The sequence below is a fragment of the Acipenser ruthenus genome, chromosome 5 (genome assembly GCF_902713425.1).
Source record: "Acipenser ruthenus chromosome 5, fAciRut3.2 maternal haplotype, whole genome shotgun sequence".
NCBI lineage: Eukaryota > Metazoa > Chordata > Actinopteri > Acipenseriformes > Acipenseridae > Acipenser > Acipenser ruthenus.
Window position 1 is genome coordinate 75,671,677 of NC_081193.1, and position 26,033 is coordinate 75,697,709.

A 26,033-nucleotide genomic window follows, 5' to 3' on the forward strand; every position below is an offset into this window, starting at 1 on the left:
TATAATGATAATTATTTTTAATATGTATAGAGATGGTTCACATTATTTTAGTGCCCTGCCCGGGCAGTTTTGTCTTCATCCAGCTTTTACCAACTCTCTATTTTCCCAGATAGTACAAACACAAAAAGTATTAATTGCAGTGTGAAATTGTAATCACTTTACACAGGGATTGTTTGAATGCTGATATCTCAGACATACACTTTCTCTGTGCATTAACATATAAGGAAAAAAGAGCTCACTGAACAAATGATTAGTCACAGAAAACCAAACACAGCGTTTAATAATACATTTCACTTCACTGATGCTTGAAAATAACAGAAATACAATTCTAACAGAAAAAAAAATCATTAGAAGTAACTCATGTAGCAAACTTATATTGAAACATGAATGTTAAAATGTCCCATTTGTTGAGCCATTTTTTGTTTTTTTAAATGCAAAACTATATTATCATAATGTGGCTACAGCCAGCTGTACTAGAGGTATTTATTTCAAGGAGATAATAATGTAAGAGTCCCACTATCATGGTAAAAAAAGGGTGGTATTAACATAAATTAATTATTCATTTGAGCTGGTCAAACACCACAGAAAAAAATACAGATAGGATGTTTGTGAATAACAGTGGAAGAAAGGAATAACGTCTGGAGGATTGATACTATAATAGCACACCTCCAGTCTTAACTCCAGTTTTATCACTGGTACGTGAATCTCCTTGTTGTTGCTGTTTGACTAAAGTGTGTGACACTCTGCATGCTGCAGGGTCTGTTCCCTTTATTGGGTGCAGGACAGCATGAGAACAGTTGAAAACTGATGAAATGACACTGGAGCAGCCCCCTTTTTTTTCTTAGGCAGAATGTTCAGCTGTGTGTTTAAGCAGGTTTTATATACTCACACACCAGAACTGCTCGACATTAGTTAAGCTATCTAGTATTTTTCATTCCCAAGTTTTTCTTTAATAACAGAAACATTTTTAAAAACATCTCAAATGTTATCTTCACCATTATCACCATCTTTGCCTGTTCAACGTTGTTACTGTTTACATTTAATTGTAATGAGAGTACAGCATGAATGTTTGGCAGTCAGGTGTTGTAATTAAGCTATTCATTATAAAATACATTTTTATGTTACTCTTACATTTGTTAAAATGTTACATTTGAAATATCTGCACATCTACTATCCATAGCCTTTGTTAACCTCCAGATGCTTACAAATTCCTCTCTCCATCTTGATGCTGCCCTTGGGCACCGGTGACCATCTTGTACAGCTGTTACCCATTCTGCTGCCCAGATTCTCTGCCTTTGATGTTCCGTCTGACTTATTTACAACCATCCTATTGCTGGATTTGATGTTACTTGTCCCTGTTATGGTAAGCAGTCTTTGTACAATGTACTTTTCCAGTTCAATTTTCTATGCAAGGGCCAGAACCTCTGTGACATTTGTCAAAACACATTGGTTGAAGGACTTCCTTTGTTGATACTTCCTGGCTTAAACAAGCTACAGTACTGTAGTTTTCCAAACACACTTGACCTACCGCTCTTCTCTAAACTCCACCCACGTGGTCAATGTGGCGTGATCTCACTTTTTGCCAGTAACAATAGCCTGCAGAGCAGCACAGCATGTAGGGACATCATGTGTGGAGATAGACGCAGCAAGCATCCGTGACAAACTGAGTGAAGAGCTTTACTGCAGGTTACAGAGCTCCGGTGACAGATGAAAGATCAGCAGGTGGCTTCCAAACTAAGGTGTAAAAAAACAAAAAAATAACAAATGATTGATTATTGTGTCACTTGTTACATCTCCAGCTGAGTAATTTCATACCTCCAAAATACAGGACTAATTTGTATGCTTTATTTTAATTATACATTTTAAAACTGTTATTTCTTACTAGTGCTGAATGTTTTTGAGGTGCATCAGTAGGAAAGACTATAGTGTATGTTGAAATGATGATATCAATTTAAAATATTTCAAAGTGTTGGATTACCGTAATTATTAAACTATAAACTGGCCCCTGTGCATAGCAGGCACACCCTGTATATGTGCATAACTGAGTAGCCTGGGGTTACACCTCTTGTATAGAGTATACCAGTGTTTTTCAACCTTTTCATCTCAAATACCAGTGCTCCCAGCAGGGACCATCAAGTAATCTTAAAACGGCTATTGTAAAAACAGAGACCTATCCCATTACAACCAATATTTCTTTTTTGTGTACAAGGGTCTCTGAAGATGTGACACTGTCGTCTAATTATAGTCTAACTAGTTCAATACAAATAACACAGAGTGTCTGCTTTGTTTTACCATTAGTAACTGTTAAACTGTACAACAAATACTACTTGTCATAATTTCGACACTATATCTTTGTCCTTTTCTTTGTCGGTGGTTGTGACAGAAATACAATGATTCTTGGTGGTAAATCTCCCTCCCGACCTGTGAGCATGCTAAGCAGCGAGAACATAGTTCTTTGGATGGACTGGTCTGACAGTTCTTTCCCAGGGTTGGGAAGTCGGCCAGTTTGGATGAAGGCGAGACTCCGTTGCAAGAACGCATTGACCCGGAAGGTAAACGATGTGGCAGCCGCAGACTGGAGAGGCGATTGCACTCGTTTACCAAGGGGTCATGTGTGACAGCATGAAAAGGGACGGAGAATGGTTATCTGTTCCTTCGTTTTGGTTTTATATTCTAAACTAGAAGGACTGTGAGAGACCCCAGAGAACGTAACCGTTTTGCGAGTGTTTTGTTTGTGTCTGTTAGTAATTGTCTTGTTTGTGAATCACCAGACAGCTAACACATTTCCGGAGCTGTCGCCTTCGGCCAGCACAAAGCCGGAACAACACTTCACCACTGTCACGAAATAAACTTGTATCACCCACCACAAACACTACTGCACACACCCAGGACTGGTGACCGTGTTTGTATTATTGTGGGGCGGATATTATTGTTTATTATTTGGGACTGCAATCCTATTGTTATTTACCCCGTGCAGTACACAGTGGTGTGTATTGCTGGAGGATTGTTGTTTGGTCGCCAGACCTGGAAACCATTAATAAAATCCTTTCCAAACCGGATTACAATCATCTCTGTCTGTTTCATTCACGCACTGCATCACTCCTGCACCTGCATCCAGTCAGCCACTTTGTCACAGTGGTACAAACAGATTGATACATTACAATGTGCAATAAGTGGAGCATTGAGGTTGTGGAATCTCATCGTCTTTCAAACAACTTCCAAACAATGTACCAGCTGCAATCTGTCACATGCCTGTATTGGAACGCAAAACACAGGTTGAAAACCACTGCTCTATACTAACTTAGCAAAATCCACAGAATGCTGTAAAGAATTCTTGGGTATATCACACACCTCGTTTATAAGGTGAAACCTGTACAGTATAAAACAGAAAGAATGTTCCTAAAATGTGTATTTTTGTTAAGATTATACTTGGAAAATGGCAGTATTTAGTCACAGTATGGTGGAGAAAACTATAGTGCCTCTACTGTATACACATGTCCAAAAATTGCCATAAGTCCCATTAATCTTATGTTCCAACATCACATGCATGAACAGCATTTTAATACCTGTTCAATTTGTGTGGATTTATGCAATCAAAAAGTAAACAAAGTGGTAAAAATCCTTGAAGATGCAAATGAACATTTTTATATCTCATTTTCCCCCAACACTTTTGGTCTCCATTAAAATTCAATACTTTCAGAGTATGCTTCAGAGTATAATACCAGTTTGTACCACTTTGTATCCCCTGCTGCAAACTTTTTTTATATATATACTGTGCATTTATGAATAAAAGTTCACAGCTGCAGTTTTATATAGAGAATAAAAATACAAGCTACTGTACATAATCTGATTGTAAAAAGCCACCAAGGAGTTCCGTGACATCACAAAGTCCTCTGAGATGTCACAGAACTCCGAGGTGGCTTTTTACAATCTGAATGCTGTACAGCAGCTTGCATTTTATTTTGTGTAATACCAGCACTAAAAAAGAAACACACACAAATACAATTAAACTAAACTTATTTACTAAAAATCACAAATAAAACAAAAACTACTTTTTTTTAAATAATAATTAGTCACCTTGGCGTCTTCTTTTGGCTAACATCAGAGCATTCATAACATTTCACGCTGACTTTAGAGTTCTTAATAATACAGTTATGTCCCAAAAGTTTCCTGTGAATGGTTAGGTGGTGCTGCAGCACAGCCGTTGTCATTTTCTTTCTCTCTCTTGCAGATTGGAAGAAGTACTGCCCAGAATTTCAGAGATCTTTTGCTGCTTGTGTTTAGCCTCTGACAGAACGGTAAACTGAGAGGACATTTTTTAACAAATAAACCTTCACTGCATTACCTACTTGAAACCGTCAAAGCATTTTAAAACTGGCAAATATTTTAAAAAACAGGCTGCAAATTCAAATTCCACTGACGTCAGATTGCACCTGTAAATCAGAAATGTCGTCATAATAGTGATTGCAGGCCAGTACCGACGTCAGCAGTAGCCTGTAATCAGATAATTAAGCACAGGATTTTATAGGGAAATATCAGTTACACTGGTATTACAATAGAAAAACTTATCCCGAGCTCTCTCTATATCACATAACCCTTTAAGCAGTGTGGCAGAAGTCCCCATAGTAAATCAGTGGAGTTGAGTATCTTGATATAATAGAATATCTTTGCCCTCGTGCTTTCAAATTACCCACAATGAAGTTGTAATAACTTTATGAAAGAACACTTTACTTTATTTACATTCTGTAATACAGCTAAGGCATCGGGAACCTGGATAACTGTCCGGGTGATAGACAGGAGGGCGGGACTACCGCTTCAGTTACTACAGAAGTGTATACAAGGGAAGTACAGACTGGATGTAGTCAACTAATTCATATGCATTTTTTTAGGTCAAAAATTCAGACTGAATGTTCATTAGTATGACTTTTTTATATAAAAAAATGTATTGTTGATATAAAAACGATTCTATTTTTGATATCAACAATTTTGTTTTTGAGTAAAAAAAAAAAAAAGTGTGACACAATTACTGATATGGCAAACCGTTTTAACATTTAATTCTCAATTGATGATATCAGCAAATTCTATTTCTGAAGACAATTGTATTTTTTATATCAGAAATAGAGTGTTGATATACAAAACTGATGATTCAATGTTAAAACGGCATGCCATCTTTAACCCTCTCCACTCTATCCGGTCAAAGCCGAACTCTGCCATTAGCGAGCCTGCAGGAAGGACTGATACAGGAACGTCACAACAAACTGTGAGTGGAATTAGCACTGCTAACACATTTTTCATATGTTATAGTTTTCATTTTGTAGCCTGAAATCCTGGAATATTTATTATCTAGAGCCTTTGCTCTTTTAAGCTTTCAAAGTATACAAATTCAGTAAAAGGTAAATTTAAAAAAAAAAGCATACACAGCTGATCTTCTTGATTCTCAGTGAGATTTTTTTTTAACTGATTTGGGGGAAAGATTGCCTGCAGTGTTTTAGGATTTAAAAAAATAAAAGAATGTCAACCATGAGAGACTTTGCCCTATTTGTCAAGGCCACAGTTTTCTTATACAATCCTTATTAGATTTTTCTTGAATGAGCCAAGGTACTGTACCTTAATCAAATGTGTATAATACAATACATGTGTGTGAACATGCCCTTGAACGAATTCACTAAGATACTTTCTTTTTTTCCTGGATTCCTGGCAACTGATGACTAAACAGAAATGGCATTCTATCCAGCTTCAATGGAACATGGCCACATAACCCACTCTTCATTATCATCTTTGATTTTATCCTCCAGCTTGCAGGTTATGATGCCCCTCTCCCTGTCATCAAGAAATCTAACCCCTTTGCAAGGGAAATCGACAAAGCTGATCCTGTCCAGATTGTCCACCTGCTAAAGGAATGTGATGCTGAAATATTTCAGGAGGAGGATGATACTGTACACTTGTAAACTACAAGGTAGGACCTTTGAATCTCAGGTTAACTTCTCCCCACATATCAACTTTCGAATTGCAGTCTTACTTACCGTATTCGCTCGAGTAACATTCGACCTTGTGTAAAAGTTGCCCCCCCCCCCCCATTGTGAGGGCGAGATTCAGGTATAATTTTTTTTTAATTTTTTCATTTATTATTGAAACAGATGGTAAGTTTAGTGGAACAGAAAACAAAAAATTACCTCCTGAAATCGAAACTGTTGTTAGAGTGCACTTCAGGATGTTAGTTTTCCTAAATATATGTATTTAGATATCCTGATGGCTTTGTGAGGGGGAGATTTGCAAAAATAACTATTTTATAAGTACTTCTACCTAGAACCGCCAGACGCGTCATTTTGTAATACGCGTATGACACTATTACAATACAGTACATTTTGTTTTTTGTTTTTTTTTTGTTTTGCCTACAATAGTATTATTTTAGTATACAATCCCCACCCCAACTTCCTTTCTAGCCCACACAGAAGTATGTATTTCAGTGGAATGTGGGGCGTGGTGTGGGCTGGCTGTAATTCAATGAAACTGCGTCAGTGTTTTACGTGACAGCTCCTGGATGTAAACAAACCTTGGATTCATTTTTTATATATAAACAACGTTACAGAATCGTTTTTGCCAAGTCTTGAGATGTTTGTGTTTTCATTTGAGAGAAATTCAAAGCATTTGTTCTGGCAACGAAGGCAACAAGGATTTGCCCACAACAATGTCAATGAAGGTGCGCTGTTTCCACAGAAGCACTCTGCTGCAGGGTCACGCTGTAGCAATCAGCCCTTAGCCTATAGCTAACTATATAAGTTCCCAGAAGTAGTTACTGTGCCAAATATAAGAATATCTAAAAAATATTTAAGTACAGAAAGATTGATTGACAACGAAAAAAAACACACAACTTGCACTATTTTTTTAACACAAGAAAAATGATTTGCACATCAATAAGGACATGAAATCAAGCTTGCAAAGAACCCCCCCCTCCCCCCCCCCCAAAAAAAAACAAAAACTTGCACACAATTCAGTGCAACAACCACAACAAACAATTCATTTGAATGAATAATATTAACTGGAGAGCGTACATTTACTTCATCCCCCATGAATTAATTGACCGTAAGGTTGCAATGTTCCATTTGTTTAAAGCAATCCTCCAGTACAACAAAAACAAAAAAAATAAAAGAAGTGGGCTACAAGCTCTTTAAAAAATTATTAAAAATTATTTAAAAAATAATATCCAAATAGCCATCCGGCAAGAAAAAATTATTAAACTGTGTTTATCTCACCCATTTGAGAGAAGTGTAGCAATGAGATCTTTATTAAATCTTTAATGTTCATTAGTTTGTAATCCACAAGGGAAAGATAGGCAGGGCAATGCAGGTACACAGCGGCAGTGCAGTGAATCATAAAAGCATGTTCAGTGAAACAGAACGAGGTCTGTTCTCTCTGAACTAAATTAACCTGATCTTAACCAAACTTACTTTTCAAGTGCTAATACAAACTATTGATAAAGAAAATCAGCAAACAAGCAGCAGTGAGCAAGCCTCAAAGCTAGGCAGTCCCTCCCAGCAGACCTGCAGGTGCGTTGCTAACTTGCCTCACGCATTGAATGCATGCCTGCACAGGGCTCCCCTGGTTCCTAAACCCTGCTAGGTACAGACGGAGATTGTAGTAACCACACGCCGGCCATGACTTTTGTAGACATTAAAAGGTTTCCTGACAATTTTTATTATAATTTTTTTTTACTAGTGTATTAGCCGACCCCCCCCCCCCCCCCCAACTTCAGGATTGTGTTTTGGGATTAAATGCCTCGACTTATACTCGAGCAAATACGGTATGTTTAATTTCAGAAAAAAAAGCAGCATTAGTCCAGATAATTTATGCAATTCACACAAAGTTACCATAAGATTGAACATTCAAACAAAGAGGTAGGTTTCCACATGGCAGCCTGTGATATACAGTAATATAGTTAAAATATGCTTAATATAAAATTTGATTCAAGGTCAACAAATGTAACGTGTTACAGGCCGGTCAAAATATTTAAGATCCAAATACCAAATAGTGGTTATAGAACGGGCACGCCAAGAGAAAGACCTCTGTATTGCACTTGACTCATCATGTCAGAAACCACAGCGGGTAATCAATCAAAAAGACAAATAGAAGGCTCTGGTATAGAACCATAAGTGTACAGTACTAATCCAAGGAGTTATAATGAGGTTGTATACCATAGTGTACAGAATCAAATTGACATTGTGGCCCTGGAGAGAGTCCACAGCAACCAGACTAATCCCAGCGCTTAAAGGACTTGAGCTACAAAGATAGTCTGAAAGAACTGACCATTTAGCTAAAAAGAATATCGGGGATACGATTGAAGTCCTTACAATATTAAAAATAGCTTACATGGTGTAGTGTAGTACAGAAACCAGGACCAGTGGACACAGCTGGAAGTGGGGACAGACAGAGGGAAACACATCTTCGCACAGAGAGTAGTGAAGGAATAGGCTATCTCGTCATGTTGAGGCACAATGACTTGAATCTTTTAAGACCCAAATGTCACTGACACTATTGTAGCAACCTGTCACTGATTAAGCATCACTTAACTGACTATGGGATGCATTTGGTATACAATCCTTGGCGGTATAACATACTTGGCTATTATCTTCTCATACATTTGATGTACCCTGCAGTTATCATGTAAGTATTATTATTTGTTTATTTAGCAGACACCTTTATCCAAGGCGACTTACAGAGACTAGGGTGTGTGAACTATGCATCAGCTGCAGAGTCACTTACAACTACGTCTCACCGGAAAGACGGAGCACAAGGAGGTTAAGTGACTTGCTTAAGGTCACACAATGATTCAGTGGCTGAGGTGGGATTTGAACTGGGGACCACCTGGTTACAAGCCTGTTTCTTTAACCACTGGACCACACAGCCTCCTGTACCAGCATATATTAATGTATTTAAGTTATTATTGCGTTAGTGTTAAAAAAAAAAAAAAAAAAGGAGAGAGAATATGTTCAGTTTTAGATCTCTTAATGTAATGGTAGAACCTTTAACTGTTCTGGACCCAAGATCGATAATGAGATAGCTATTTGTTAAATTAATTGGCAGCTCTATTTTACTATTGATTGATTGCCTTCCTTGTTTGTTCCCCATGTTTATAAACATTTCTATAGGAATGAGATCAGCACCTAAGCTTCCACCAGGTAGCAGAAAGAATGGAAGAAGTCTCAATAATTAAGTTTACACAATCTAGTTTGTTATTTTAGATTTTACCATCTGGCTTTCTGTAGTTTTGGATTTTCTAAGCTTTGCCAAATTATTGCGTATTGAATTTTCAGCAGTGTACAAGACATAGTTAATGGCCAAAAACCCCTGAAAATTCATCATGTCGATGATTTCTGTCTAGATTGGAAGCCTCTTCTATATAGACAGACATTGGGATGTGACATGAGAAATTAGGCAAGCTGCCTTGTATATGTTGTTGGTCTATATCAATGCTATTTTAACAATGTAGATGATAAACACAATCATTGATATCTTACCCTAAATCTTCATTTTTCACCAGCACCTTCCTTCCGCTCCATTATTTTCACCATTTCCTGCAATGTGAACTGTAAAACTGCACCATAACTGTTTAATTTCACAGTACTGTACTTGTTTGTGGACCAATGAAATAGCAACTTGCCAAGACAGCCGCCTGCAAGAACCAATGCAATGGGGTACGAAATGTAAAAACAACTGCCTTATTTTTTCAGTTATCTTGCCGAGATCTATTTATATACTAATTTAGCAAAAAACCATTTACACCAACTGTGTTAATAGCTTTTAAAAAAAGGAAGATTAAAAACAACAAAAAAAACAGAGTCAACTGGGCACTAAGTGGATATTGAATGCCATCAGCACTGGTAGCCACATCGTGAAGGGAAAAATGTACTTCAAACCACATAGATCAGATAGTCAGCAACAGCAAACTGTTCAGGGCAGTAGCTATTCTCCAGGTAATCTTGTTACAGAGGCCCACAAGCAGCTACATAGTAAATGTGATTCAACATTTCCACACCTACTGTCTGCACATTATATATTTGAGATTTATATTTCTTAATATCATCATTTAAGTTGGTAGCCCCTTCATTGATACGGGAAGTAAAAACTGTGTTAACTGGAAAAAGAAAACAAGATCCATTCCGATCACATTTTACCCATTCCAATCATATTTCTCAGATTAGCAGATGACATCATATATCCAGTTTGAGAACACACCCAAAGCATACATGCAGAAAGCTATAAGGATAGTTCATACTTAAGAATGAGGAAATGTACCCAAGTAAATACAACCGGGAACATCCTTATGGTATATTTATTCTTTTAACTAAGTATAAACTGAACCTGTTTTTTTCCCCTTTTCTAGAGATTCGCAAGTCGCTGCTCCATCAAATGCCAGGAGGCCCTTTTGAAGTCAATCTATGAGACTGAGGAGCTTAGTGATGAAATAAGAAATGCAGAGATCTGTACTCACACCACACTAGTGGCCACAAAGTTCAAGACTAACAAAAACCCTTGTATAGTATACAGTCTGATAACGGAGGGGTTACCTGGAAGAACTTACTATCCTATAATTAAACATTCACTCATTTTTGCATAATATTACCATACAAAACTATTGTTTGGAAAATGTAGAAAATATTTGTTTATCTATATTTGAAAAGTAGTCATCCTGGGAATATTCAAAGTGATTAAATCCCTGTCAATCTATTTTGCAGGTTGTGTCCACAGCAGTAGTACTCTTGACTCATAAGTGCTCAGTAACAGAAGCTATGTCTAGGATACATGCCAAGCCAGTAGAATGAGAAATCATTGTTAGCTGCCTGACTAAGCTGGGAAGAAAAAGGACAGCAGCCCAGATTGAAATTCATAGAGGAGACGAGAATGAATGAGGATAATGAAAAAAGAGTGCAGTATAAGCTTTGTATTAAGAACAACTATCAACAGCAAGTAGCACAAATATTCTGATGACATTTGCAGTTTGTTACTTTCTGTTTGTTGTTCTTGGTGTTTTCTAATCATCCTGTTTTTATTAGGTTTTCTTTGTTTGGTTTCTACACAGACACATTATATATATATATATAAATATATATACACACTGTATATATTGTATTTCCCTTGTCAATGTACCACTGTGGTAACTGTCCCCAAATGATCCCATGGTTTACCATTATTGAACTGACTCATGCTGTCAATTGCCAGCATAGCAACAGTAGTCTGTCAGTGAGACAAGTTACTCACAGTTGAGGTGAAACTCTGAGCGGTAGCGGCACATGGCAGCCTATTTTTTTATTAATAAAAACCAGGACCTTAAAACAAGGAAAGACCAAAGCACTTGTCATATAATATCTATAAGAGGATGCATTGAGACAACGGTCACCCTCACAAGTATATCATCCTCAACTTCATCTCAGTTTTTCTCTCCTTGTTCACGCGATGAATCCATGCTGTGAATCCATACACCGTAAAGTTATAACATACTTTACTTTATTGACCGTGTTTAGGGATTGTTTTAACAATATTAGATTTCTTAAAACACAGTCATGCATGGTATAGAAATAAATGATTGCATTTCACTCTGAATGTTTTTTTGTATTTTTTATTTTATACATATTTGTATCATCCTTTTTTATCAATGCATTTTTACCCAGGCATAATCCTAGCACCATTTACCATGAATCAATAATTTATATATTGAGATATAAAGATATAAAGAGGCAAAAAATAAATTTCTATTGGCTTTAAACCAGGCACAAACAAAAACACCTTTGGGACACATTAAGTAAACCACAGAAAATAAACAGTAAGAAATAAAAAAAATAATTCATTATTTAATATGAAGCTATAGTGAAGCAATGCAGCCCGGTTTGTTCACTAATCTATTATGTACAGTAATTAACTTGTATAGACTGCTTCAAATCCGTCTTAAATCATAAATAAAATGAGTTTAGTGTCCTCAACCAAGACTGAAATGGATATTAGCCAGCTCACAAAATTCACTACATTATTATTAATATATAAATATATAGATAAAAAGGACCACTTTTTAAATGGCTCAGCAGTGTAAAGTACCTGGTGTACAGTAAACTGTACTCAAAACAAGGCAAACCTGTTCTTAACATTCTTTTGGTGAGGGAGGCATTAATAAGTGTCTCTCCACTTTATTGCTTCATTTTCACAGAGGTAACAGCAATGGGAAATGCTGCTTGTTGTAAACAATACTGCCCAGGATGCCCATGCTCTTGCTGCCTTTGCCCAGAGGAGAATGATGCTTTAATCTACTGTAACCCCATGAGTGTCAGTCTGTATGACTACACTGCTCGCACTGTTGAGGACCTGAGCATACAGAAGGGGGAACGACTGGAAATAATAAAGGAGGAAGGGGACTGGATATATGTGAGGAAACAAACAGAAGAGTGCAAGGAAGAAGAGGGATATGTTCCCAGGAGTTTTATTAGGCTGGTGGGGAGCATTGAGGCTGAACCGTAAGTACCATACTCGTGTGTGTGTGTGTGTGTCTGTGCTTTGATTAAATAATAACATATCCTCATGTTCTTTTTATACACAGGACCTAAATGAAGGTTTTAAATTCTTAGGGTTGGTTGCTCAATGTGCCAACCAAAACCAATTTATTCTGTTGGCAGACAGAAATATATATGTGAAAATATTTTTTGTTGCTTAGATACTTTCTTTGAATTTGGTCCATGGCCTAGCCCATTGGAACTCATTAGCCGTCCCTATGCTGGTAAAACTATGATGAATGAAATATATGAAATAAATGAAAACTAATGCAAGCGGGCAGGACAAGTGGCACCCAAGGCCACATTCCCCTAGACAAGGCACGCTGCAAGGTGGAGGCAGGAAGGAGGGGGACAAAACAAACGACGAACGATAAGGTCCATAGATGAAAGAGGGTATTTATATGGTTCGGTAATTACGTATTTGATTAAGGGGTGGTTTCTCCCTTCAGAAATACAACTACGTTTTCAATACATGTAAAAAAAAATCTGCGAGAAATGAAATCATTTTCTTCCCCCAACAATACAAGTCCACTGGGTAGTGTAGTGGGATGAGGTTTTCACACTGCATCTCCCTGCAGGTTCAATTCATCACCTTATAATAAAGGCAGATGGCTCTCTCTCCATAGAACTTTACAATGTCATGCGAGCAACTAAAACAACAATATGTTTATTAAATAGTCTAAACAAGATTGTTTTAATAAACATATTTTATTGAAGACAATAGAGCTGCCTGATTGAACTATATTAGAGTACTGAAGAGGTCACATCCAAGAGAAAATATATTAAAAATATATATATAAAAATATAAATAAAATACACTGTTTAGTAAGCCTTCAGAGAAAGCATTGCAAAAGATCAGTATTGCAGGAAATTAAAGCATAAGCGTCAGGTATGAGGACATGCAATGAATAATAAACAAGGCTTCAAAATAAAAGCTCACTGCTCTAACTACACTACTGCTGAAGGTTATGTTAGTTTTCAAATACGAAGTAATGATTATAAATGTTACATAATACTTAACTCCCTGTGTTGCTATTACAAAAAATAGAAATGGTTCTCTATGAAGGTATTATTAGAACATTATGTAGCGCCCCTTAATGGTCTTGATTGACTACGTCACCCCCTTATCAATACGTAGGAGAAGAGGAACCCCTAAAGTCCAATAATAAATGCAACAGCCCTGCAAACAGGAACCCTCCAAATGAAAGTACAGGAAGGTACAGTTTAAATAAGGTTCATTGCCTATTTGGACACACAGCCCAAAACATGATTCATAGAAACAGTCATTCAAATAGAATAAAAACAAATGCAGTTCTGACAATGTATCATAAGACAGCAAACAGTTATACCGCGTGGTAATACCCAGGGAATTGTTAACAGCAGCCAGTCATCAACAGCCGGAATACCAGAAATCACCATGTGCAAATTAAATATTAAAAGTGCAACAACACTCGCAAAGATAAACCAAATAATCTATAATTAATATGCAAAGTGAGCAAAATCAATCAAATAAGTGAACAAAAATAACATTGTGCAAATCAATATCCACAAGAAAAGAAAGAAAAACACCCCGCTACTTCCTCACAGTGCCGGAAGTCAAGACAGACTGCCACAGGAATCACCACAAAACAGTTGCTGTTTATAAATGTAAGAAAAAAAACAAGCACTGTTATATTGCTTCAGGAAAAGGTTAAAATACGCTAAATATTAAAAACAGATAAAAGTGGCTAAAATGCAACTAAGAAAACACAGTAAAAGAAAGACAGTGGAAGGCCCTGGTCCTAATAATACAAAAAAAACGTCTCCACCACAAATTCACGTTCAGACACATTCATTTCCTTAAGATATGGATCACAATACCTCGGGCGAGTCACAATATACTAATTCAAACAAATCGCTGTGTCATACTAATGCCAAATACATAAAGTATAATTACAATCCTTAATTACCTGAGACAAGTTTTTGCTTCATGGTTGGGTCTCACAGCAACAGACACCACAAGTTTTAACAAAAACATAAATAACTATACAAAAGTTAAATAAAAGAAGGACATGCTAAAACATCACACCAGGAACAAGTGAAGTGCAACCGGCTTACCTGACTCACTGCAGCATGGACTCCAGGCACAACCAGAAGCATATATAGCTGTTCAAGAGGGAAGGGAACTACACTGCTTTTAAAATGTGATACGTGATCAAGGTGTCATACCTGTTAATGATTTAACATGTAGCACCTGCTACAATAACCTTACCTTAAGGTTTATTCAGTTTTACACAATGGATTTAAACAGTAATGGATTTGAATACCACCACTGAGTTGCAATGTCTGTAAAAGGTCAGATAGGATCGTGCTTGAGTGGTTTTGTACTTGAGTGGTTTTTACTAATTTGGTTTTGGGTCCACCCTCGCCTCTCTTAGAGCTGCCCTAAGTTCCCAAGAAAGATGGTGCATTTCATTTCAGGGTGTTTAGAAAAAAAAAAAAATATGAAGATGTTGCTTCAGTCTGTGCAAGCTACTGACCCCAAGAAAACCAAAGATGGTGAATCTTGGTGTCCTAAAATCAAAGAATGCCCTCAGTCTTGTATAATTTTAACACAATAAAATTTTTGCTACATCAAAGTCTGTATGGGTGGCAGCACTCCTGTTGAGAAATCTAGTTCAATAGTAATGCCCTGGAGTTTGGGTGCAGTAGTAGTTTGGCAATTGTCCATATTTACAAAGAAAGGAGTGTATATTATTTTTTAAGTATTTCTACCTTTAGGCCTCTAGAAACCTTTTACTTTAAGAAACTGCTGACCGCTCAGAAAAATCCTTCTCAGAAAATCAGACAGTTTTTCTCCAGGCCGCTGTCGCAATGTTCGGAACGGAAAATAAAAGATCCTCCCCCGATTCAGGGGCTCCAAACGTGTTGTCAAGCGCTTCCAAGTAATCCATCGGGCTGGCATCAGGGTTGGCAGCCCTCATGGCTTGAATGACTTCTAAAGCAGGGCCCTTCAAGCTCTCCCCAATTCTCTTTCTTTTCTCTCCACTGGAACAGTCACATGCTTGTACCATTAGGCGGGCCTGATTCATCCACTTCAAAATTGTCCTCTCCTTGTGTAGTAGAAATGGCAAATAAAAAAAATAATATAAAAACATGTTGATTATGCCACTCATAAAAATGAAAGGGGGCACATTATTAAAAACGAAAAATCTTTAGATACGTTTTTGTACTTTTTTTTTTTTTTTAAATGTACAGAGCAAAAATAAATGTATTTTTGCGGAGGCAGCCGCCTCGGATGTCTCAATGTATGCTACGGTCCTGTACAATGGGCAATACAAATATAATATACCACAGCACCCGCACAGTTTGAAAGACATTATTTTTTACACAATTGGACCAAAAAAATACTGCATATAGTTATGGATAACAAAACATATGGTAACAGTCTAAACCTGTTTTTAGTGCCATTGCCTCTCACACTCTCTCTTCAGTCGGCATATACTACCCTTATTCATGAGATACTGTAGCAGCTGGTGTTCCTTGGAGTTTGCATGTATATCCAACAGCTGACCAAATGAAACTAATAGGTTTATGTTGCTCCTCTCTGACTAGACTAAAATCCAAGGTACAGCTCAAAGTTTAATGACAATATTTCAGAATGATCACCCACAACTAGGGAAGAACTTGAAAGCATTACAGCTCTCTTTAATATAACTCACGATCTTACACATTGTTTCCTAGCTGGTACTTTGAACACATTACCAAGCGGATGGATGCCAAGAGATGTCTGCTTAGAGTGGAAAACGGGGAAGGAGCCTTTTTGGTGTGGAAGAATAAGGAGCAAGGGCACTATTATCTGTCAGGTGAGGAAATATCTTCTCCATGCACTGTGGAGCATGGGTGTATAGAAATGGTTTTAACCAGCTTGTACTAACTGTACCACACTGGGGATGAGAACAAATGCTGTCCATTATATTCTTAAATATGGGACTATAACTAGCCCTGTTTTTCTTTCCCTGAAATAATTTAAGAATGTCATGTCTGTAGTGATGTGTATCTGTGCCAAAAATCTTCAGCCAAAACAGGCCTTTCTACCTGTTTTTAGTATTGTGGTTCTTTTCATAGTTTCCATGTTTTTGTTTTCTTTTTTCTTCCAACTTGAATATCCATTTTATAATTTAGGACACTGCAAAAACTCCAACGTACATGTGCTATTTTTTGTTTGTTGACAATAAACATATATTACCTGAATCACAGTCATAATTCTTGTATTCATTTTTTTTTTAATGTCCTGGAAGTAAAATATGTCTTTGTGAACACTATGAATAGGAACTGCATCATATTTACTTAACACAATTCTAAAAGGGTACAGCTATGGCTAAAAGTTTTGCATCACCCTGTAGAACTAATTTTGCTTAATAAAGTCAAATGAAACTCACTGAGTTACATGATGTTAAATAAAATATCTAAGTTATGTTAATATATGGCTGTCAATTAATCGCAGTTAACTTCTGTGATTAACGCGTTAATTTTTTTGGAGATTCATTTTTTTAATGTGTGTTAATCGCTTTGCTGTGTCTTGAGCCTTTCGGCACACCGTACTTCAATCCCGGCCACGGCAACATTGGATTGAGTGTCTAAATAGAAAGTTAGTCACTGAGCGACGTAATGGAGCAAATAACTAAAGCACTCCAGTATTGATACGTGCGCAAATAAATCAATATTTACATAAATAAACAGAGTTTAGGTAGTTTGTCATGTTGTCAGTTTAGCTGTAAGCAGGAATGTAATTTTGAAAAAGCCGGTATACACGCGGATTGATTTTAAATTTGATTCACAGTTGATGCTGAGATGTTCCAGCGGGCATCTGCCGTCTATTCGAGCCTGCTAGAGCTGGAACTTGGAAGCTGATTGGCTGACGGTACTGGATCGTTTCCTAATATAAGACTTCATCACAATCACATTTAAAAATAGATATCCTATTTATTCTGTTTACTGATCTCTGTATGCTGCTGATCAAGCTTGAACCGCACGTTTTATTGTGTTGCTTGTATTTGTAATTTCTAAATTATTGCTCCTAGTACGTTTTGGTGACGGTGCCAATGGGTAGATTTCCTGGTTAATAAATACATAAATAAGTACATTTTTAAACGATGTTATTTACAGTTAAAGATAATAATGATAGCATCAGTAATAAAACACATTTAAATTAGATGGATGTAGTAATTGTATCAATTTAATATGCGATTAAAAACAAGAGATTAACGAAGATACATTTTTTTATATTAGATTAATCACGATTTTTTTTTAATTGCTTGACAGCCCTATAATATTATTATTATTAATTTATTATTAATTTATTATTATTATTATTATTATTATTATTATTATTATTATTATGATAATGATGTCTCAATCCTAAAATTCTAGGTAATGCAAAACTTCTGGCTGTAGCCTTATTTGGTATTTCAACATATTGCAGTAAATCGTACATACCGGGCATATCCAGTTCCTCAAAATGGACTTCTGTGTAGGAGCTTTCATCTCTGAATCTATATAATTGCAATGACCTTTGTCATAAAGCTCTGGGTATTTTTCCAAGGCAAATATTTTTATTATTATTATTTCCTCCGTAAATGAAGAAAAGTGGTGGTTCAGGCCGGGAACTCACTTTTAATCAGCCAGTCAAATCAAGCTTATTAAGTGTCGATAACCAGACAATTGTCAATTGAAATAGTAGTACCTTATCGCTAACAATGTAATTACCTGTCCAATGATCGTCAGGGAAGGGATTAAAATCTTACCTGATCCATTACCCCCCTGCTGCGAGTTAGAGTTTGCCTCCTCCTCCCCAGCCTCCACCTGTTTTTTGGCTTCGTCTAAGGGGGAGGGCAGCTATCCTGCCCTCTGCCCATGGCTTTCCTACAATCAGCCTCTCCAAGAAATTATGGGCAGTGGTTCCCCGAGGCGAGGCCAAAGATGTATTATATGCTAAATGTGTTATCCAAGAATGCATGATATGCATAAATGTGTTATCATGTCTAATCTGTAATACATATTTTATCTATCGCATGAGTTCCCTAACTGAATTTGGATAATGCTTCAACTTGGTGAACCACGCGCATTGAAGCTTGAAGCTCTGATTGCTCAATTCCCTATAACTGCTAACATATGCTACAGGGCACCACCAGAGAGCTCTCTGCTTATTGTACATTGCCCTCTGACCCCTGGGGTGCGTTCAATAGGCAGAGCACTACTGCACGTCAAAATAGAAGCGACACAACGCACTGGTGTGTCCCGAGCTTTACATGGTGCTTTCTATTGAACGACCTGCACGCCGAGAGCGACGTAACAGTAACGAGTCTAGCTCAGAGTTGCCTCACTGGAGGTACAAAATGGCCGACCTGCATTATCAGTGCGGTGCATGCTGCAAATTGATTTTTTCAAATATGGATTTGTATGACCCACACGTGTGTGTGATAAGTATATTTTTGTTGTCATTTTAGGTTTTTAAAACTGATTATGGTATTTTTTTAAAGTGACAATTGTATTAGAAAAGGAAACGTGACTATTTATAACTTGACAAATCTGACACATGCCTCAAGATGTTATACCAAAACAAGTGTCAGTAACTTTATTACAAAAATACAGTAGAAGTGATTATTTAAATATATATCCAAAAAGGGTAAATCTCGCTTAAAGCAACTGTTTTAATACACAGGATTTTCAAAAAACAGTGTTATTGTATCGAACTCGTGGTAAATCAATCCGTTAATGCTTTGCAATTGAGTCGATGAGGTCGTTAATGAACTAATTTCTTGTTAAAAAGTTTAATTGTCGCAGGTCACTTACATCACTTCCTGTTTCAACGACTATATAAGGAGAACTCCTTATGCATGTTAATGAGATCAAGTAAAATGAATGGAAGCATAATGCGCTGTTATGGAAACTACCAACGTACATGGAGATGGCTCTCCCACCAGCGAGCAGAAGCCAAATAAATGGAAATAAGAAATAATGGGAATATCTATTTTGTGTATAATGTGCAAACTTAATTTAAAATTAATCGAACAGCATGGATTAAAATAATAATAATAATAATAATAATAATAATAATAATAATAATAATAATAATTAAACCCCACTAGACAATTATTTAATAACGAAATAGGCATAACTAATCCTGCCCATACTCCCTTGTTGCATCGTGTCTGATCTGTAGGGTGGTAAAGGGAAATAAAAAAAAAAGAAAAGATTTTAGACAAATAGATGGTTTGAGTACTAATTGTTAATAAAAATTTACTTTTTAGTACGGAATGGAGATGCAGCGAGACACTACAAAATACTGGAAGCTGTAGACCTTTTTTATCTTGTGGAGCGTAAAAAGTTTATCAGTGTTTCTCAGTTGGTGAAATACTATACACAGCATGCAGATGGACTATGTGCTCAACTCAACAAGCCCTGTGTGATGGTAAGTCTTTTCTAATTAGTGTCAGTTACTATTATTGTTTAACCCAATAATATATCCAAGTTTGTCTTTAATAAGAATTGACTGTATATTGTTGTATAAACTAAATATGAATAATGGTTAGTGTGACATTTTACACTTCTACAGTTAAACTACCATAGGGCTAATTTGGCACTGTTTATTATAGCCTGGGATGTCTTTTACAGTGTAGCCAAGTACATATTTTTTTAATTTCTCAGCTCGACTTACCGTCCATCCCTACCCTGTCCCACTTCACTGCTGACCAATGGGAGGTTGAGAGAAGCACCTTGAAGAAAGTAAAATGGCTGGACAGAGGCGAGTTTGGAAATGTGTGGGAAGGAATCTGGAACAATACAACCGATGTGGCAATCAAGGAGCTCAGTGGTATTTTTTTGTTTACTAACCAAGTTAAATTTGAAAATATGGTTAAGCTCTAAAGAAAATGTAAGCCCAAACCACCTCTTCTGCTTTTATATAAACAGAAATATGTGTGTCTGGCAGACTTAATCAGATTGTGTCTTTGTTGACGGGTACTGGCAAAATATACCCTCATTTTATACCTCGGCATATTGGAAATGTACCTTGCTTTTTAAATGTTCAGAGAAATAGTAATTGCTGCAAACCGTTTATTTCCAGTCAGGCATGACATGCGAATTACAGCCGAATAAACTAGTGTTCCTCAGGGCAGATTGTTTCATTATTTCATAAGTATGATATGATGAGAAAGGGGAAGGAGATTAAGGGATCAAAATGTTGATATCCTGAGAATTTAACCTATGATCTCGACATAACAGTTTGAAATGTCGAGATCCTGAGATTTATCTTGTGATCTCGACCGAACACATTTCTCCACTCCACTGTCCTTAATGAGCCACCGTTATTTACCAATAACCTGCGCTAAAGAATTGCCTTTCCTCAGCATTGAGTGGTTGTCTACGTGTAAAACATGTAAGTGTGACTACAGGTAGACAGACAGCATCCATAACCCCCCCAGATTATGATAAGATCAATAAAATTGTACTAAAGGCAGTCCCTTAGCAAATTTCATCACACCAAGAAGTACTAGATATGCAAAACTCTAACTAAGTATGACATACACATACAGACACTCACCTCCCCTATACCGTTGAATGAATTAACATTAATTTTACAATTGGGGCAACCAAGCCCAACAACAGAACAGAAAAAGTGTATAACATATTGTTTCTAAAATGCATTTGTATTATTTACCTAGTTAGAGTCAAAATTGCGACCAAAAGAAAACAAACAGGTCTCAGGGATGATATCTGGGTTTGTAGACTTAGCCCCCAAACATTTGGTCTGAATTTGAAAATGGAAAACACTACAACTTGTGGTGCATCACTTATCTTTGTAGTGAAACTGGGACCAGGGATATTTCAGCCACTATAAAAAACTACAAATCCCACAGTTCTGTTGGAGTCTGGCAGATTGGGTCTGACAAGTATCGAACAAAGGGATGTCACAACATCAAACGAGACTTGAAACCAGGGTACATTTGTAACACGCCGAGGTATCAAACAATAGCTTAGTCTAAACCAGGGTACACTGATATACTGATATGTACCCAGGGTACATTTCAATAGTAACCCAGTTGACAAAGACCCAGTCTGCCAGAGTTGAAAGGTCACATTGTTACATGATTTAATTGGAATGAGGAACGCTAGGCAGTCCCAGCATGTAGTATTTACTAGACCAGCTCAAATCAAGTTCAAAGCAAGGTAGAAGGCAGATTTAGAGAAATGAAAATAATATAATATTGGAACAGAACAATTAAATGGAATGATTGCAAACACTGTAAAGTTAATTTAAATTACATTTGAAGCTACCCGCTCTTGTAGTACACTGCTTTTTTCCAAAAAAAAAATAAAAATTTTACAATGCTTCAATTAAATAACCCAGGAGGCTAATGGAAGAGCTCTTACATGCACCTTAGGTATTTATTTTGCTGGTGCAAACTTAGCACAGTGGTAAATGCTTTGTGAATGTGTGACCTGAGAGAGAAAGACTTGCTGTTGCCCATCGGGTAATAAATGTGAGTATCGAGTGAGGAGAAATGTATTCTCTTGGACCCATTCAACAAAAAGGGACTGTCAGGAGGTGAGTGGTGTGGATAATAATGAAATGTCCAAACAGTTCAATTCACTTGTGAAAATGTCTGTATTTAATTATTAAAAATCCGCCCCTACGTCAGCAATGGTATAGGGGAAGTGAATACGGCAGGTTTCAGTCCTGAAATAATAATACAGTTCTCTATACAAATACAGTCCTTTATCCCAATGTCCACATTTGTGCACAGAAACGGCGGTGCTGGTTAGTGCTGTGAAGTGCTGTACAGCGATAGCAGTTCTCTGGGGTTTTGTGCTGGCTCTGTGGCTGCAGCTCCCTAGCCTCTATTCCTCCGGTGCGTTAGTACAGTCAACGTAAGGGCCGGTACTCACGTAGCTTTGTCCCCTTTGTACTGCCAAACCTCTCCCTGTTATCTTGCATGCCCTGCAGCTGATCACAATGGACTTGTTTAGCAATCTCGCAACTACACGCGTTCTCCAAAATGGCCCACTTCCAGTTCCCACCTAACATCGAGTTGACCCATCTATAGGACAGCATACCACCAACCTTACACAGCGCCCTCTGAGGATGAGAGGGAGACTTGCAGCTCACATTCCTTCTCTCCCTGTCACAGTGAGACTATTTTAACACTCGGGAATCGGACAATGCAATGTCTTTCCTCATGAAAGTCTGTAAAGAACACGACCTGGGACTTCTGTATCTTGAACACATACACGCGTATATATATGTGCCTCCCCAATAGCAGTCAAATTTGTATTCCTGCGCACGCCCTTGTATCTTGTTGTTGTATTTATTCATAATGGAAATGCACCATACATTTCTAGAACTCAAAACCTGAATCAAACAGAATTTGGAAAGTTGGAGTCTAGTGTACATGCCCTGTTTGTTTGTTTGATTCTGCTAGAGCCAAAACCCAATTTCTTGCCTAAACAAATAGCATATCTCTGCTTTTCATTCTCTTTACAGTAAGCTCCCAGTTTAAGGAACAAATCCTGAATGAAATTGTGATCATGAAAGACCTAAACCATGAAAGGTTGCTAAAACTCTATGCTGTGTGCACACAGGAGGAACCCTTCTATATTGTCACTGAGCTCATGAGGAATGGGAGTCTCTCTAAGTTTCTTAAGGGTAAACTTTAAAGTTTCATTGCATTTATTTGTAGTAGTAGAATTGAAGTTTATAGCAGTTTTTTTTTTTTACTTAACCAGGAAAAAAAACCCTTTGAAATCAAAGATCCCCAGTGACGGCAATCACAGTAAAAACTATTTGGAAATATTACATAAAGTTACACTCATTATTTAACCACCAGCACATTTCCAGTAAGTAATGTAAGTAGTGAAATTCCATCCACACTGGTAAAGGAAACAGACACATTAGTACAAATTATCCAGTGGTTGCCTTTTCACAGAAAATACAAAGACATGTTTAAAACCATTTTGAAAAAAAATTGATGGCTGTGAAGAAGCAATAAGATTTGGTGAAATATTGAAATTCTGTCGTCATGCAATTTAGAAGTGCCTCTAAATCGGTCTTGTTTTCTCCCACAGATCACAATGAAAAGAAAGATTTGGAATTTTCTTTGATGATTGACTTTGCAGTTCAGGTTTGCTGATATTATTATTTATTTCTTAGCAGACACCCTTATCCAGGGCAACTTACAATTGTTACAGGATATCACATTATTTTTTACATACAATTACATTATTTTTTATACATTAATTTGACATACAATTAGCCATTTATACAGTTGTTGTTTTTTTACTGGAGCAATTTAGGTAAAGTACCTTGCTCAAGGGTACAGCAGCAGTGTCCCTTTCTTGGGATTGAACCCACAACCCTCCGGTGAAGAGTCCAGAGCCGTAACCATTACTTCACACTGCTGCCCTACTATGTGTACACACACACACACACACACACACACACACACACACACACACACACACACACACACACACACACACACACACACACACACACACACACACACACACACACACACACACACACACACACACACAGAGATTAGAAAGTACCACATCAATGCACCATATCATGTCAATAACCAATGAGCTGCTTCCTTTATTGACTGACATTCTTCCAGCCAGTAATATGCTTTGACCCAGAACACATGGCTGAGGTGAAATGAAAAAGGAGGTAAAGCAGGAACATACACCTTCTGGAAGGAAGGCAACAAACTGAAAATTGTATTTAACCGAGTGTAGTATGAGATATGTTTCAAAATGAAAATACTTTGTTTTCTATAACATGTTTTTTAAATTAAATGTAAGACCTATGTAGCTCAAAGAAGTGCAGAATGGGTCAAATGTATGGTATAGTTTTGTTAACTACAATCACTTTTGTTTTACTTTTTTAAATTCCTGAAAATTTTTTAAATTCATCTGAACCTGTGATACAAAGGCATTTAGAATATAAATGACTTGCACGACTTACAGTACATAACATTTAAAACTATATAACGCATGGCAAACAGTTAAAATGTCATGTTTATAGTCCATGTGTTATTATAAGATGTTTCTTTGTTTTTTGGGGGGCGGTTGTATCAGATTGCAGAAGGCATGTCTTACCTGGAGAGACAGAACATTATTCATATGGATCTGCGAGCAGATAACATTCTACTGACTGGAATGCTGTCCTGCAAGATTTCTGACTTTGGCCTGGCTCAGTTTACTAATACTCAGACACAGATGGAAGGTACAGTACAGTTCCGTCTTTTATATATATATATATATATATATATATATAGTGTTTCATGGACCGTACTCTTTAAATTTACTGTGCTGTATTCTAATTAGTTACGTTTTTCATCCATTTATAAAATAACAATGCTTGACTGCGCCATGCTTCACTTTTCTCTGACTGTGATTTACTAGATTTTCTATGCTTTTGTTATATTATGTTGTAGGTTGTTAACAGCAGTGCTGAGGCTACATACTTATCTGTTGTCTGTTGGTGCCCCCTTGTGCCATTAAGGACAATTCTTTTTTTAATTGTATAGGCTATATATAGACTAAAAGAAAGCAGGACATTTATGGGTAGAGACAAACCAATCGTTTTCTTCAGGTGTAAAAGTCCCTATAAAATGGATGGCTCCAGAGGTATTCAATAGAAACGAATTCACCATCAAATGTGATGTATGGTCCTTTGGTGTCCTTCTCACTGAAATTATTACATATGGACAGGAGCCATATCCAGGTATGTTCTTTATGATACAATTTTGTTCTCTCACTATATAGCTGTTCTAATAGTATTGAACTTCCCCAAAGATGACCTGCTTGCACAACAATAATTAATTAAAGCACACTGCTAGATCAACTCTGACATCACATCAACCCCAAATGCACACATTTCTGTTTTGGCTGGTGTAAACTGCATTCCATTTGAACATGTTTTATATTTGTGTTGGCTGTATAGAAAAAGCCCCAGTTATATATATGTGTTTTAGCCGTATAGTAAAAGCCCCAGTTAGTTAGGGGTACTCCTTCGGACAGGACCAGAAATTCCCTCACTGTTACCAGAACAACATTGTAAATGAGAATCTGGTCTCTGCAGTCAGACCTGGTAAAATAACAAATGTGGTGGCCGTAATTCAACAAATCATCATCAGCATTTGCTTGCTACAAAATCCTATTAGGGATATAAAATGTACTTTATTAGTGATTAATTGCAATTTAGTTTGGAATATTTAATGAATTAACGATTATCCCTTTGGAATTCAATAAGTTAATTTAGTAGCTAAAAATATTCAAATGATTATATTACAATACAACAATTTAAATAAAATAGCAAATGTGTGCTGCATTGTTTATTTAAAATAGCAAACTTACAATATGTACAATAAGTCACTCCAAAAACAGCATCTCTCACTGTAAAACCGCCTGTCAAAAAGTGAAAAATTGAGCAGCTGCTTCAGTGCGCCA

The 26,033-nt window shown here is 36.9% G+C and overlaps 1 protein-coding gene and 1 long non-coding RNA gene across 3 annotated transcripts in view; one reads left to right on the forward strand and one right to left on the reverse strand.

Annotated features, from left to right (window-relative positions):
• Positions 1-18,154, reverse strand: LOC131737172 (uncharacterized). The gene is made up of 3 exons (XR_009328740.1): positions 18,015-18,154; positions 14,788-15,628; positions 1-1,734 (listed from the first exon to the last, which is right to left on the reverse strand). It is a non-coding gene; the product is annotated as an uncharacterized LOC131737172 (long non-coding RNA).
• The window catches only part of si:ch73-340m8.2 (tyrosine-protein kinase SRK2), a 17,262-nt gene continuing 3,306 nt past the window's right edge, over positions 12,078-26,033 (forward strand). Inside the window, exons 1-8 of one of the 2 annotated variants that reach the window (XM_034003399.3) lie at positions 12,079-12,500; positions 16,260-16,381; positions 19,829-19,989; positions 20,226-20,391; positions 23,062-23,223; positions 23,643-23,698; positions 24,660-24,807; positions 25,177-25,308. In XM_034003399.3, coding sequence (XP_033859290.3) covers positions 12,208-12,500; positions 16,260-16,381; positions 19,829-19,989; positions 20,226-20,391; positions 23,062-23,223; positions 23,643-23,698; positions 24,660-24,807; positions 25,177-25,308 — 1,240 coding nt within the window. In that variant the 5' untranslated portion in view covers positions 12,079-12,207. Of the gene's footprint in view, positions 12,501-16,259; positions 16,382-19,828; positions 19,990-20,225; positions 20,392-23,061; positions 23,224-23,642; positions 23,699-24,659; positions 24,808-25,176; positions 25,309-26,033 lie in introns of both variants that reach the window. The other variant, XM_059024527.1, reaches the window with a different exon arrangement.